This window comes from Pteropus medius, unplaced genomic scaffold (assembly GCF_902729225.1).
Source record: "Pteropus medius unplaced genomic scaffold, Ma_sr-lr_union100, whole genome shotgun sequence".
Taxonomy (NCBI): domain Eukaryota; kingdom Metazoa; phylum Chordata; class Mammalia; order Chiroptera; family Pteropodidae; genus Pteropus; species Pteropus medius.
The window spans coordinates 1559116-1576036 of record NW_024353517.1 but is presented as its reverse complement, the minus strand read 5'-3'; the positions used below and the strand labels follow the sequence as shown (position 1 = coordinate 1576036).

The following is a 16921-nucleotide window of genomic DNA, read 5'->3' as shown; positions in this document are numbered from 1 at the left end:
ATCCATTTATCTCTTCATTATTGTTAGGATTATTATATCGTTATAGGATCCTATTATTAGGATCATCAATTTCTGGATTCATTCAAGAAAGTTATAGTGAAAGCTTAAAATATATAATTACATCTTGAGGAGATTTGTGCCCTATCCTTATTTTGTCCTTTTACGTTAAAAGAAATGCATCTAAATATGCCTCATATGGTATTCCTAAGCCTGTACTTAGCATTTTTATAATGGAGTGTCCTTTTATTCTCACCTTTTTTCTTTTCATTATTTTTAACTGGCACAGCTATGAGCTTCAGAATAAACTGCTTCAATTTAGCTATGCTATGTAGCTCCTGGGTATTGTCTAACAGAGGATGGATACGCAAACACTTCTGGGCTGGACCAATAACATAGGAGAATAAAAGAGGCCAGGCAGAAGAAAAATAGTGAGTGGTAGAGATTTTAGTGACCTGGAATGCATTAGCCCTATCAAAAAGGGGTGACCACTGTGCAATTGATGCCACCAGAGGATGAGAGTTTAGGCTGCAGATATTCTCATTTTTCAAGAAAAGCTGGAATTTTTCGTATGAAATTTTCTGACATGTAAATCAAAATATCTAATTTAAATGTAAAGCAATGAGAAGACAAAGAAAAACACATTTGAGTTGCCAGTATAGGAACTATGTTTTATGTTTTCATTTGTAAGGTATAAATTTAGTAGGCTTGATGTTCATACATTTGTTGTTGAATTTTTTTTCAAGATCAATATTCTCCTTTTGCATCCAGCAATGGAAGAAGACTGAATATCTGTTACACCAGAAACATGACTCTTAGGGATGGTGAAAATAGTAAGTAATGTTTTATTAGAAGAAAAATGTGCTTTATACAAATATATCACATTTACGTGAAGAAAAAAAAAAAAGATTCAGCATGACTACAATTAGTCAATTACATTTTTTTTGAGATTCTAGCCTAAACATTGGAAGGAAGTATGCCAAAATGATAGAATTGATTGACTCTGGGTGGTAGTTATGATTTCTGTTTTTCTTCATTATACTTTTTCTATATTTTGTGACTGTTCTAAAAATATGTCATAAAACATACATAGCAAAATGACCGAAATGTAATTTGCCAAAATGTTAGAGAGGTTACCATGGGGTAGTGGGATTTGAGGCAATCTCCCCCTAACCCACTTTTTTGTACTTTCTTAGCTTTGTAGTTTTTCTTCAGTGGGAATATTACTTTTAAATAAGAAAAAAACTATTCAAAACTACTCCAGGGAAAGATTACCCACTCCTTAGGCAATGTTTCAGGTGGAAGTGGTTACTAAAGAGTTATAATTTATTAAGTGCCTTATCACAAGTAAATTTTTGTCTCCACTACTTAATGCAGGGGAGTCACTATTGTACCCACATATGGCTGATGAAACTGAGGCATGGAAGGTGGAATAACTTAACTTGAGGCTAGTAAGTGGCAGAGCCATGGTTGACGTCCAATCTTTCTGACCCTGACTTCTGTGCTAATTTCACCACTTTTCCAGTGGAAAACTGATTTTTATTGCAAACTAATTTGAGTAGGCTCATGGTGAGGACTGATTTATTGTAACTGAACTCAGGAGAGGCTGATACCTACATCAGAGGAGTTTATAAATTTATGGCTGGAATAATGTACCAGAGGGACCAAAATCATGTGATAGCAGGTGGCACTATCCCTTCTGCTGCAGTACAGTTTGCATGGGAAGCCAGATGGGTATAAGAGTCAGAGCTGGGAGAGAACCTTGAAGGTGAGCTGTCATTAAACTGTGACAGCTCTGTTATGAAAAGGTGCATACCAGGTAGAACAGAATCTTCCTGCCAGCTCATCGCAACACCCTCCTCTTTACCCTGACTCTATGTAGACATCTGCTCACTTATTAACACATTCTTTGTTCACAAAAGTTGATTGTGTTTCAGATCTTTGGGTATTTTTTCATTCTGAGCCTAGATTACCTTAAGTGCACTGAGTACTTGGAAAGAAAGTTTGCAGACATCCCTTATAGATTATCATTCTGCAAATGGTAACATTTATGTTGGTGTATTTATTCATTTCATCCTAAAAAAAAAACAAAACCCTCCAAAATGTGGAAGTATCTTACTTCAGATTCCTATACGCCGAATACAAGTATCAGCAACAATAAAGTTTCAGTAGCTTCTTCAACCTAAATTAAACAGGAAAATCATATGTGTGATCATAATTCAGATGAACCAACTGTGTTACTTGGCATGGATTTTCACTAAGGCACTGAGCAGTGTTCTGAATTATGTTGCATTTCTTGGAATTTTTTAAAATTTTAATTTAAAAAAGTAAATATATAATTGAAAAGCCAACATGATTGCTGTTCATGTTTGGCAGTATTTTTCAACAGTAATCCAGGTCCAAATTTAACAGTTTTCAGAAGTGTTATGTTAATCAGTAGTGACTATGGTTGAATAAGAGTGTGTACCAAATAGGAAGTCTAAGGGCCAGAAGTATTTATGAATCTCAAGTAGAACCAACTCTTAATGATCTCAGTGAAAATGACCACACATTTTAAATATTCAAGGCTTGAAAAATATTTTCATCTTGTTACTAGTGGCCAAGATTCACAGCACCCTGCCCTATCCTCAATAATAACAACAACAGTAATGATGACAATAATGGCTAAGATTTATTGAGTATATCAGAAATTTTGTTAGGCACTTTACATGAATTATTTCTTATGTGTTTTCAGAACAGGCCAGTGAGACTGATGTTATTATTTGTGTCAGTTTTATGAATGGAGGGACCATGGCTTAGGGAGATGAATAATTTTCTTAAAAATTACACCAGGTATAATTGGTGGAGCCAGAATTTGAACCCACACTTCAGGGTACATGTGCTTACCTAACACTGCATCATGCTAAACTTCCATACCTTATTAAATATGTATGAAGATGTCTAAGATTCTCTTGTAAGGGTCAAGAAATATCTAGGGGAAGGAAGAACAAGTTAACATATAAAAGAATTTAGACTTTTCCTGGCAATGTCTTTTACTATGATTCTGTTGGCATTCATGTTATTTAAATATTTTTAATATTTTATAAATTGAAAGAAAACTGATCTTGTGTAATTGGATGCATTTTCTCTTAAGAAGGGTTAAAGATATTGACAAGATATAGGGTGGAGAAGTTTCATTTATTCATACATTCAGTACAGAATTTTTGAAAAAGAGATATTCTGAATAATGTAAGGAACAGAAAAAAGATGTCTTTGTCCCTATGTTTTTCTCTTAAGGAATTTACCACATGGCAAAGAAGTGTGTTTGTTGGGAAAATGGATGGCTTAGTGGTTAATAATGTAGGCCCTGGAGTTAGACTACGTAGGTTTGAATGCTGGCTCCCTTCTTGTCTGTGACCCTTAGGCAAGTCACACACTCTGTCTAAGTATCAAGTGTCTTCAGCCATACGTGATGATGGTAGTGGTAATTACTTCCTTGTGTTATTGTAGATTTTAAATGAAACAGCACATATAAAGCACTTAGCTCATTGTATGGCCGATAGCAAACAGCCAACAAATATTAGCTGTTGTCACCATAATCATCATCATCATCATCATCATCATCATCATTAAACTATCCCTGTGTTACTGTTGAAAGAACAAGATATGTCAATGTTAACTAAAATAACGTTGGTTGTAGAACAATGTTTAGCAATGTACTGTTTTTATAAAAGAAAAATGCAAGCTCAAATGTGCATTTTAAAAGTTCCAAAAGGATTCACATGTTCAAATGTTTAATGGTAGTTACATATGGGTAACAGAGAAGACTTTTAGGCCTTGTGAACATTTTTATTTTTGCAATTTTCTAGAACAACTGATAAAGAGAAAAAAATCACTCTATCATAAACTGGACGAGGGGAGAATCATAATGGTGAATGTCCGCAGAAGTCTAAATGTTCAGACAAGAGAGAATTTGTTCCACCTAGACAGGCTCTTCCCAAGTAGCATGACGTGAACGAGGTGTGTGGTTTCAGTTGGTGCTGCTGGGGACAAACAATGTAGTGAAGGAGGAGCATGAGCAATGAGGCACAGTGACAGGAAGGCTAGAGACATACTGAGAATATTAATTAGCCCATTTTCACATATGATTGGACACAGGGCTATTTAGAAGAACAGAGTAGGAAATAAAATTGAGAGTTTGGTGTTCTCAATGCAAGGCCAAGTATTTTGAATGTGGTGGGGACATACTAGGAAGCATCAGCTGGAAAGATTGAGACAGGAAGCAGGAAGTCCTGGGAAGACCTCAGAGTGAGCCAGACCTGAGGCCATCTGTCTGAATCAGGGTAGAGCGATGGAAATGGAAAGGAAGAAATGTGTGTATAGGACAGGTATTCAAAGAGAAGAATACCTTTGGAACCTTTGTGGTGACTATTGGAGGTAGAAAGGAGAAGGAGGAGGAAGCAAGAATGACAGGTTTTAAACTAGGGTGACAAGGAGAATAATAACGCCAGTCTTGGAGCTCACAGGTCAGGAGGGAAAGCAGACGGAGGCAGGAGATGATTTGTTGGACCCACTGTGCTCATTTTAAAGTACGGATGGAACATCTAGCTGGGAATGACTAATCAGAGTTCTGGAGAAGGAAGATCAGAGCAGGAAACAGATTTGCACTGGCAACCATCAAAATGATGGTTGAAGTATCAGGATTAGATGAAATAATTTTGATTTACCTTCTCTACCCCACAAAAGTTTTGATTTCCATCTTCTAGTATAGTCTTTAACATATTCTGTATTCACATAATAGTATCAGTATATTGTATATTATATTTGCATAGTCATTTACAGTTTATAAAACACTTGCACATTTAATCATTGTTAAATTCTCATACCCATTTAATGGGTCAGAAAGGATCAGAAAAATCAAGTCTCAGATTTTATTTATTTTCCATTGTTGTTTAGCTTTTATTTCATAATCGTAAACTTAACTCTGCAACCCAGCTAGACTTGGAGGGAAGGAAAATCTGGAACCCAGTGAACTGCAGCAAGAACACAAAGATTATTGGGTGTTCTGATTATTGGATGTTCTGAGCAGGTGGGAGTGGGGGGTACTCTCGTGTGCTACAGGAGGAATGGTTTGGTGGTTAAGGTAAAACAAGTCGAATCTATTAGATTTTTCCACAGTCAGCAGTGGTGATCTTGCTGGTCTTGCTACTCTGGACCCAAAGTGCTCCATAGCCTCCACAATATTCATGCCTTCTTTCACTATGCCGAAGACCACATGCTTGCCATCCACCCACCCAGTCTTGGCAGTGCATACGGAAAACTGGGAACTGTTTGCATTGGGTCCACCACTTTTCATGACAAGATTCCAGGACCCATGTACTTCAGGAAGTAATTCCCATCATCAAATTTCTTCCCATAGATGGACTTGTCACCTATGCCATTATGGTGTGTGAATTCACCACCCAGAATAATTCTGTGAGAGCAGGAACCTTTAAAACCAAGCCCTTTCTCCCCAGTGCTCAGAGCATGAAAGTTTTCCACTGTTTTCCACTGTCTTTGGAACTTTGTCTGCAGACAGCTCCAAGGAGACACAGCCTAATGGCTTGCCCTTGACAGCAATGTCTCAGCACAGTGGAGTTGACCATGGCTGGGCACAGATGGCTCCTGGGCCCCCCTGCAAGGCCAAGACTCAGATTCTAAATGACTTAGTCAAGATCACAGAGGTAGTCATACCACAGATGTAGATTTGAGCCTTAAATCAGAACTTCTCTTTCCCAATTAATTGCACTTTTTACTCTTAACACTGGAGCCTTTCCTAGCGGAGGGGGAAATATCTAAAATAGCCTGCAACCTTAAAAGAGCTAAAACTCCATTTTTAGAAAAGAAGTTTGAAATTTACTTTTATTGAAACATGGCTGATAGTTTGTTGTTGTTGTTTTTTAATCTTTATTGCTAGAGAATTAAAAGATACTGATGTCCCTAATAGCTAGTTATCTTTAGGTTGAAAGTGAGATTTTTAGAATTTCAGTTATTCTAATTTTTTTAAAATTTTTTTTCCCTGAAGATGTAACCATAACTGTAACATATAACCATGATGGGTCATACAGCATGCAGGTAAGCCTCACTGCTTTTGTTCTACAGTTCAGAGCTAAATCTGATCTCTTTCATACTGAATCTGGTCTTATTTCACTCTCTGGTTTCTCTTAAGCCATTGACTTGTGTATCTATAGTTAGAAGAATGTCATCTGCTTTTATTTCAGAACAATATGAGGAAATTACCCCTTATCCAGTTTCTAATTGTTTACTCAGTTTGTGGTTCCCTTAAGAATAAAAAACTTGGCAAAAAATAATAGCTTCGAATCAGACACTTATCAAGGCCCCCAAAATGTATTTTTATATCTAAAGCAGTTCTCAAAGTTTTTTTATATCTAAAGCAGTTCTCAAAGTTTTTGGTCTCAGGACCTCTGTAAATTCTTAAAAATTATTAAAACTCTACAAAGAGCTTTTTTGTTTACATTAGTTACATCTACTAAAATTTAGTGTTCAGAAAATTAAACTGAGAACATTACTGTTATGATTTATTATTTTTAATGTATATTTTTAAATATACATAACAAAATTTACCATTTTAACCATTTTTAAGTGTACAGTTAGGTGGTACTGAATACATTTACATTGTTATTGCAGCCATCATCACCACACATCTGCAGAACTTTTCTCCTCTCGCAAAATTGAAACTCAATACCCATTAAACAAAAGCAGCCCACTTCTCCCTTCCCCCCAGCCCCTGGCAACTACCATTCTACTTACTGTGTCTATGAACTTAACTATTCTAGGTACCTCAAGCATTGTTCCAATTTTAATATATGTGTTGCCGAAGCGAGCACCTAGGTACCTCAAGTAAATGGAATCATTCATCTTTTGTCTTTTTGTGACTGGCCTATTTCACTTAGCATAATGTCTTTAAGGTTCTTTCATGTTATATCATGTGTCCAAATTTCCTTCCTTTTTAAGGCTGAATAGTATTTCATTGGCTATATATACCACACTTTGTTTATTCATTCATCTGTCGATGGATACTTGAGTTGTTTCCACCTTTCGGCTACTATGACTAATGCTACTGTGAACATAGGTGTACAAATATGTCTTCAAGACCCTGTTTTCAATTCTTTAGGGGCATATACCTCGCAGTAGAATTGCTGGATCATAAATAGAGTAGTTCTATTTTTAATTTTTTGAGGAACTAGCATACTGTTTTTCATAGTAGCTACATCAACTTACATTCCCCCAACAGTGCACAAGGATTCCAGTTTCTCCACAGCCTTGTCTATATTTATGTTCTGTTTTTTTTCCTTCTTTTTAATAAAAGCCATTCTAATGAGCGTGAAGTAGTATCTCATTGTGGTTTTGATTTGCATTTTGTGAATGACTAATGTGAGAACTCAACTTCAGTCCAATAGTAACATGCAAATTCAGAGAATGGAATAAATCATTTTTAATATGAACTAAGATTTCAAATTCCTACAACATGGATTTATCAAAGACATGCTTTAGATCTCCCAACACTTTAAGACACATTGTTTTTCCTTCTCTGAGATTCTGAAAAACTCGGGAAGTCTACCTCCCTTAGTACGTGAGAGTTTTAATTCATATTGGCACCTCTGGTTTTGGGATCCCTTTTATCTCTTGATAAATGGTAAAACTGCAGGTTTGTTCTAATCTGCTCGTGGAACTACATTCACAAATTAAGATGTGCTTTCGTAAATCTTTAAACAAAACTGTCCCTAATCTAACCTTTATGTCCTTAGAATTCCACAACATTTAAATAGCTGTTTCAGTAGATTACAAAGCAGACTAAAATGGCATATTTAACTTAGGATAGATGAGAACCAATGTATACACACTGCAGTGTGACCTATTTCACCCTCACCTACATAATATATTTGAAAAGAATAAACACAGGACTTTGACACTAAAATCATGGGAATTGAGATGAAAAATAGAGAATATTTAAATGGATTTTCTATGTGTAAGGGAAATTTTTTCTTTAGTGTATATGTGAGAAAACGTCCTTTAGAACAAAAAGGTTTCATGTCCTTTTGTCAGCTTCCTTGAAATTAAGTGTGAAATCTATTCTTTAGCACTCTCTCTTAGAGTGAGAAAATTGCGGTCAATCTCCAGCTAATTTATCTTCTTAAATCATAACTGAAAACCATAAATTTGATCTACATGCTGTTGAGATAAAAGAAACACCATCTAATTATGTTGTTCTGACTTTTTTCATTACTGACTTTGGCACAGTAAAACTAAATTTGACTTTGGGTACTCGGAAATGCATATTATCATGTAATATACCCATCAACCAAATTTTAATAATTTTGCTTCATTTGATTTATATTTCTATTCCACATTTTATTGCTATTCTTACATTAACCTTTATCTGTAGCATTATGATGCTATAGATATATTATATGACTTTTTTCTTTTAATTATCTTACTGCTGTTTCTATCTAGAGTGTTTTGTTTATGAATATTAGGTTAAAGGTTTCTATATGACTATTTAAAAACCATTTTACCTGTTACTTTTTGAAACTATTAATAGTAAAGAATTGATTCTGATTTTATTAATACCGTAAGGTTGTTCATATTGTTTTAAGGATCTTTTCTGGTTTTTTTTTTTGTTTTTGTTTTTATTTTTCAGATTGAAGATAAAACTTTCCATGTCCTTGGTGATCTTTATAGTGAAGGAGACAGTACTTACCTGAAATGGTCTATTAATGAAGTTGCTAGTAAAACTAAGCTAATTATCCTGGAAAACACAATTTACCTATTTTCCATGGTAATGTCTCTTCTTTATATTAACACTGTTGGGGTTTAGAAGAAAATTGCTTGACCAGAGCATTCTATTGGAAGAGATGAGGAAGTTCCTACTTCCTTTAATCGATGATGTGACCTTTCCTCTGTTTCTTTCTCCATTCTGTTTCTTTGCTACCTTCCTGTCGTCTCTCGTTCTTTTGTTCACACAGATTCTCATCGATAGACACATATTCATTTTCTTTTTTAATTCTGAGACATGTTCTCACACCCTTGTCAGAGAATATCTCCCTGCTCAGTGGGCACTGGCTCTCAGGGACTTGATGCCCGAACAGTTTCCCCAGCCAGCATCCTCCTGGTACTTGGAGTGCTGGGGGTTTGGGAGGAGGGGACCCATTCGGAGAGGAGTGTGGACCAGAGGTTCCTTGTGGGGAAGGCGTGCAGTGGGAAGGTGAGTTGGGTTAGTGGCATTCTCTTGATAGATGGTAGAGATAGGCTTGGCATGGATTTGGTTAGGAGTTTATTAGGAGACCTTAACATTCTGCTTGGGCAGAAGACAATGTTATCAAATGTACTGTGGCCTCTTCAAAGTCTTCTCACATTTGGGAACCATCTTACAGATCACAGTCCCTTGTGATGAGATGCCTTAAGTATTACTGTATATGGAGTCAAGGATGATCTCACTTTACCAGGCATTTCTTTCCATAGTCAATATGCTATAAAAATATGGTGGCAGAGGCAGTATGGTGAGTGGTGAAGAGCATAATTTCTGGAATATGAAGCTGCTCGGTTCAAAATCTGGTCCTACCACTGAGCAGCTCTGTGACCTTGGACGAGTTAAACTCCAAGCTTCAGTTCCCCCATCTATAAACAGGAATAATAACAGTACCTACTTTATAAGATTGTTGTGACAGTTAATGACAAAATATATGTAACTGCAAAGAACAGTTTCTGACTTAGACTAAGCACTTGATAGTAGGGTTGCTACTAAAAATGGCTTCCAGCCAGTGGCTGTATTTTACCAATAGTTATATACGTGAATTCCTTTAATCCCCTCTGAGGCACGTATACCGTTACTCCTGTGTACTAGGAAGCCAAAAGTGAGAGGGCTTTAGTGATTTGCTTAGGGTCACAAAACTGGTGTTAAATATGACTAAGGTTAAACAGATAACTTGAAAACAACCTCAGATATATTAGTAAAATTATAGGGATAAGATCTTGATTTTCATTTCTGGTTTGTTATTTATTTATAGGCAGGAAATGTTCAGATTGGCATTCCAGTCCCCAAATACTTGTCTTCAGTGAGCTTCGAAGGAACTCAGGGAAGTACCATAGCGCCTATGACTGGAACCATTGAGAAGGTAATCATGTGAATGTACGTAGAATAATGTCCAGTAACACCCAACAGATATCTTTATTGAACTTCGTCATATGCATCTTTTTTCCCTCCCTAAATCTTGCCCATTGGAGAGCATCCATTTCAAGAAATCAAGAAACTCTATTATGGATTCAAGTTCTATATTATAGTCATCAATGAAAATACTCATTTACCTAACTTATAATAAACACTATTGTTTTTGAAAGTGGGAATTTCCATGAAAGTACTATTTAAATTATCTTTTCATGATTAAAATTGAGTATTCATCAAGCATTATCCAGAAGGGCTGTTTTTTAATGTTAAATTTAACTGCAAACAGTTTATCATGAAATAATGACATTTTCTCTAATGTACATAATTGCATCTGTGTTAAAATTTGAAAGGCGGTACTGGTGAAGAACAACATGTTTTGGTGTTGAATGCAGTATATACTCAGAGTTGAGATCCATACTGATTTACCTTCAAATGGTGATAGATCAGTAGTCTCTTTTCATATGTTTGAATTATAGTAGTGTCCCCTTAAATGTATTTAAGTCATAAAAAATTTAACTATATAGTCTTAGTACCTCTAAAAAAGAGGAAAATAACTATTTAAATAGTTTGAGTGATTTCAAGAACCATTGCCTTCTGGAAGTGTTTGCCCCAGAGGGAGTATGAGCTGGGAGACGTATGTGGCTCATTCAGTCTCAGTTCCCACAGGCCTCTCATAATGTGAGCACCCCGCATAAGGTGTGCACCAGGGTCTTACACTTAAAGATGCATGTTTTTCCCAAAACTGGCCCTTAAATCCAAACCATTGCTCTCATCTGATGCTAAAGCATCACCCAGCTTTGGGTAATTTGTGAGGCTTTCAAGGGAGTTTCTTATTTTTCACAATTTTGATTCTACACGTTGACTTAAGAACCTGGCTCCACAATATGATGTTTCTAAACATTCCTTGATAACCGTATTAACCAAGAAGACAAGGATACCATATGGGATATATGTGTTTATCTATACACGTAAAAAGGAAAATAGAGGGTTTTTTCTGGGGTTGCCAATAAGTTTAATTCTTACACATAAAGATTGTCTACATTCATTACACAAGGCCATAAAGACTTGGAACGCTATCCTAGACAACCTCAAACTAGAGAACCAAGTACAACCCTCTACCCAGCCTGTGGCAAAGACATTTAAGTATAGTAGTCCTTCACTGTTGGTGGGATATCTTGTCTGTACATTCATGAAAAAACAAAAGGGTCTCAAGATATATAAAACTTATTCATCTGATTCAAGGAAAACTCGACAGCTTAGAGAGTAGGGATGAGCAGCGAAGTGGTACCTTCCACGGACAACAGTGTCAGCAATGCCAGACTGACCTTTAGGTCTCTGATTTGCACCAATACATTTGTTTTTGGCAGACGAGACAACCACATAGACTCATACTTCTGCTGTGTATGTATATATATCACCTGTGGACCACAAAGGACCCTCTGTGTTTTCAAGTATTAACCTGTCATTCTTAATCTCTAGGTGTTTGTGAAAGCTGGAGACAAAGTAAAAGCTGGAGATTCTCTAATGGTTATGATCTCCATGAAGATGGAGGTAAGTGAAATCATGAGTTCAGTTGCCAAGTAAACTTTAGCAGCTAATCACACCTAATTGGTTCTTTTGCTTTATTTCGTTAGTACCATTTTAAGTATTCAGAGCCATGGACTGATGAAGCATTAACTGCAAGAAACAAAACCAAACCATCTTTCTCATTTTAATTTTGTGAAATCATACCTGTCATTTGATTGTGAAATTAATGAAATTATCAATAGCTTAGATTCAGGCAGTAACCCAACTGAATGTTAACTATGGGTATTTTATAAGGCCAAACCGAGGGTGCCAGCCATCAGTATCAAAGTGAAAACCTCGATCATATTAAATTAGCTGTTCAGGTTTTTAGATGGTTGGAAGTTGTAAGCCACTAGTTCTCAGCCTTGGCCACACATATTAGTCACCATACAAAACTGCTTCCCCAGACCAGTTGAATTGGGATCTCCAGGAGTGGGGCCCAAAAATCAATTGTTTTTAAAAGCGTCCCAGGTGAGATTCTACTGGGAATCTTGGGAGCTTCTCATTTAGTGACCTTGAATGTGTTACAGTTGTGTCAACCCTTAAGCACATCATGAAAATGTCATTTTCTCTGTCTGCTGTAATATGAAAAAGATAGGGAAGCACCGATGACAAAATATCAAAACAATTGGCTTTATTTTTTACTTTGCGTCTGACTTTCTTGACTTGGTATGTGCTCGGTCCTCATCAGTATCACATTGTTTGTCATGTCTTGTGTCTCTGCAGCATATCATAAAGGCTCCAAAGGATGGCACAATCAAGAAAGTGTTCTACAAAGAAGGTTCTCAGGCCAACAGACATTCTCTGTTAGTCGAGTTTGAGACAGAGGAATCTGACAACAGGGAAGCAGAATAGACTCCATTATACGATGGCCAATAAGCAGTGTTTTAAGTGTAGTATCTCTACACCAAAAGAGAAAGTGCCTTCCTGCTTTTCTTGGGGTCTGATAAACAGCAGTTTTACTAAACGATTGTGTGATTGTGTTAAAACCCTTTCATATTTGAGAATCATGTACTGAGGTCACAAATACAATGAATTATCTCAAAATATTTCATACTAATAAAATTGAATTATACTTTCTTATTGGAAGCCAATGTGACTTGTTTCTACCTCAAATTTTATACAATGCAGTTTCTTTTAGAAAGTTGAGCAGCAACTTTATCAAAAGAGAATGAACAGAAGTGAAAATCATTTAATTAAATGAATTATCGCCCAGTTACAATCATGATGAAAACGGACAGTAACGTATTTCAGAGACAGATGACATATAGCTAAACTCACCAAAGGTTTTTTTTAATCAAAGAGTAACTTATTAGGGAGTTTATAGACATGGGTGTTATTTCTTGTCTTTCTGACTGGAAAGTGTTTAGACCGCCTCTGCCTTTGTTGCACTTTTGTAAGGCTGTACAAATGTATACACAGTCATGCACCACTTAACGACAGAGATACATTCCGAGAAATGCCTCTTTAGGTGATTTTGTTGTGTGAGCATCATAGAGGGCACTTATACAGATCGACATGGTACAGCCTACTGCACACCTGGGCTGTATGGTATAGCCTATTGCTCCTAGGCTACAAGTCTCTACTGCATGTTACTGTATGAAACAACATGAGCTTAAATCAAGCACATGAGAAAATGCTGCAATCAAAAGACACAGTGAACACAAGATGTACGAGGCTGCTGCTGGCTTAACACACGTAGTGTTTTATAGCAGTTTTTTTGTGTAAGTAGCAAGAGTATACTCTAACAATAAAAACTACAGTTAAAACATAAACCAGTAACATAGTCACTTGTTATCATTATCAAGTATTATATACTGTACGTAATTGTATGTGCTATATTTTTATATGACTGGCAATGCAGTAGGTTTGTTTACACCAGCATCACCGCAAACACATGGGTAATGCATTGACATTATGACAGCTAGGCAACAGGAGTCTTTCAACTCCATTATAATCTATGGGACCACCATCATGTATGCGGTCCATCATTGACCAAAACATCGTTCTGTTGCGTGTGACTATATATGTATATATACATACACACACATTTATATATGTATATGTAATTATATACTGCATGCTAGAATATATTACTTATTAATATTTAATTAGGATAAATTTGAAAAAAATTTTACAGAAAGTGGATAAGTGTAGAAAGCTTCACTGCTGAATACTTTTTTCATGATTTCATTAGGGAAAAAAAACGCTTTCAATTTTCTTCATTTTTGTCTATATTCTGTTTGTCACTATTACTAATTGATATGCAGCCCTCTGCATTTTCACATACCTACTAAAGTATTAAATATTGAATGGATTATTGCTGTATGCATAAGACATGTATTATGGAGAATACAAGGAAATATAAAAGATGGTCCCTGTACTTTAAGATGACTGTGATTTAATTGGGAAAATAAGACATAATCATATCAAAAGTTATGTGGGAAATAGCAAGTTCAAAATTAAACTATCTCCTGGCTGCCAAGGAAGCAAGTTCATCATCAAGAGAGTGGTAAGAAAGGTATCAAATACTAAAATTGGAAATGCTAAGTTCTTAAATAAATATGATTACACAGCTTAGAATGTTCATTTTTTTTCAATAAGGCAACATGAAACAATATCCTAAAATGTGAGTGAAGGTGAAAACTGATGTCATATGACTGGTACAGAAAATAGGTATTTTAGGAGCTGGGGTGTAAGAGTTCAGTGATCAAGGTAGGTTTCATAAAGGAAGGAGAATCCAGGGACAGTAATGAAGGGTAGGAGTCATAGACCAGAAATAAAGGGACAGGGCTGCATTGTTGAAAATGCACAAGGTGTCTTCCATACTCAGGAGCAGACCTGTCCAACTGGAGTGAGAGGTGCTTTGCGGGGGAGCGCTCTAAGAAAGGTGTGAAATTTAGTTTGGAGCCAAATTGAAACTGGTACAGAAAGACAGGTTTGGATTTTTATCTTGCAAATAGTGGTTACTTTTAGTAGGGAAAGTTTATGTGACTACTAGAACCTCTTCGAGAAACTTTGATGTTATTTCACAAGGTTAGGCATTTTGTATACCCTACGACCTAACATCCCACTTTTAGAAATGCGTAAATGCATTTGTGCACCAAAAATGTTCATAGCCTCATTACCCATAATAGTAAAGCATTGGAAACAATTTTAATTGGTTGGTGGGAGAAGGTAAGTCACTAAGGTATGGCACACTGGATCCTATGTAACAACAAAATAAACAGGTTAAGAGCATCAGCATGAATAAATCTTGTAATCACAATACTAAGTGAAATAACATGTTCCAGGACCTACAGCGTGGTACTACCTTTATAGACCTCCAAAATCAGCAAAATCAACAATGTATTGTTATATATGTGTCTTAAACTTTGAATTATTCTTTCTTCAAAGAATATGTAGTAAACTGTATTCTTTTTTTAAATTACAGTCATGTGCTGCATAATGACGTTTTGGTCAAGGGTAGACCACATCTATGACAGTGGTCCCATAAGATTATAATGGAGCTGAAAAATTCCTATCACCTAGTGACATAGCCATCATAACATCATAGCGCAAAGTTTGCAAAAATCAACAAGGCTGTACTTGAGGTGGCAAACAGCTTTAAGCTGGGTGTGGATGCGAATGACATTGAGGTGCTCCTAGCCGTGGTTCCCGAGGAATTAACTAAATGAGGAATTGTTGGAACAGGAATGCATAGCTGAGAAAAAGGCAAGAGAAAAGGAAACAGCAGAAGAAAAAAGACCCAACCCCTAAGAAAATTCACAGTGAAGCGTTTGGCAGAAGCTTTTGCAGATTTCATCGAGCTCCTTAAAAAGTTTGAAAACATGGACCTAATACTGAAAGGTTTTCATTAGTAGGAATGTTTGTTATTGCTTACAAGCAAATCTGTGATGAAAAAAGAAACATCAAGCAAACCACCATAAACATATCTATGAAAGGAGTGACACTTCCTTGAAAAGAGTCTCAGGCAGGTCCTTCAGGAGGTATTATATAGGAGAAGAAGAAGAGACAGAAGAAGGCATTGTTATATAGGAGCGACAGCTCCCTGCTGTCATTGTCCCTGAAGACCCTTTAGTGGGACAAGAGGTGAAGGTAGAAGACAATATTGATAATCCTGACCTTGTATAGGCCTAGGTGAACATGTGTTTGTGTCTTCGTTTTTAACAACATTTAAAAAGTAAAAAAAAAAAAATTAATAGGAAAAAAGCTTATAGAATAAGAATGTAAAGAAAATATTTTATATAGCTGTACAATGTGTGTTTTAAGCTAAGTTATTAAAGAGTAAAAAAAGTTTTTAAAAATTGAAAATTTTATAAAATAAAATTACAGTAAGCTAAGTTTAACTTATTATTAAAGAAAATTTTTAAAGAATTTAGTGTAGCGTAAGAGTACAGTGTTTATAGAGTCTGCAATCGTGTACAGTAATGTCCTAGCCCTTCACATCCACTCCCTGACTCACCCACAGCAACTTCCAGTCATGCAGGCTCCCTTCATGGTAAGTGCCTTATACAATTGTACCATTTTTTATCTTTTATACCTTATTTTTACTGTACTTTTTCTGCGCTTAGATATGTTTAGATACAAAACTACTTATCATTCTGTTAAATTGCCTGCAGCATTAAGTACAGTAACATATTGCACAGGGTTGTAGCCTGAAATCAGTAGGTTATACCACACAGCCTAGATGTGCAATTGGCTATACCATCTAGGTTTGTGTAAGTTCACTCCTTGATGTTTGCAGTTACAAAACCATTTAACGACACATTTCTCAGAATGTATTCCCATACATTGTTAAGCAATGTATGACTGTGGAATAAAAAATTCAAAGTTAAAGGCAGAGATTGGCTCCAGGTATGAGGCACATGGTTGGAATGGGTGAGGTATACATACAGGAAGGTGTAAGCGACTTACTAATGTTCTAGCTGTAGGTCTGGATGGTTGTATTATATTTCTTATACAATTATGTTCCATAACTAACATATGTTACCTTTAAACTTTTTATAATTCAAATAACATTTTTAAAAATTTTATCTGGAAGCAATATGCAAGTTGGATGGAGGAGAAAAAAGACTGGGAAGCCATTAGGAAGAAGTTTGAGGTAATAAAGGATTAGGCCATCTAAACCAGTGCTATTTTCAGCAACAGAGT

The 16921-nt window shown here is 36.0% G+C and overlaps 1 protein-coding gene and 1 pseudogene across 1 annotated transcript in view; one reads left to right on the top strand and one right to left on the bottom strand.

Annotated features, from left to right (window-relative positions):
- The window catches only part of MCCC1 (methylcrotonyl-CoA carboxylase subunit 1), a 49550-nt gene extending 36694 nt beyond the window's left edge, over positions 1-12856 (top strand). Inside the window, exons 14-19 of the mRNA XM_039850552.1 lie at positions 744-830; positions 6041-6090; positions 8678-8815; positions 10044-10151; positions 11681-11752; positions 12494-12856. Coding sequence (XP_039706486.1) covers positions 744-830; positions 6041-6090; positions 8678-8815; positions 10044-10151; positions 11681-11752; positions 12494-12622 — 584 coding nt within the window. The 3' untranslated portion in view covers positions 12623-12856. The remainder of the gene's footprint in view (positions 1-743; positions 831-6040; positions 6091-8677; positions 8816-10043; positions 10152-11680; positions 11753-12493) is intronic.
- LOC120592856 (peptidyl-prolyl cis-trans isomerase A-like) lies at positions 5139-5621 on the bottom strand (annotated as a pseudogene).
- Positions 12857-16921: the final 4065 nt, after the last annotated feature.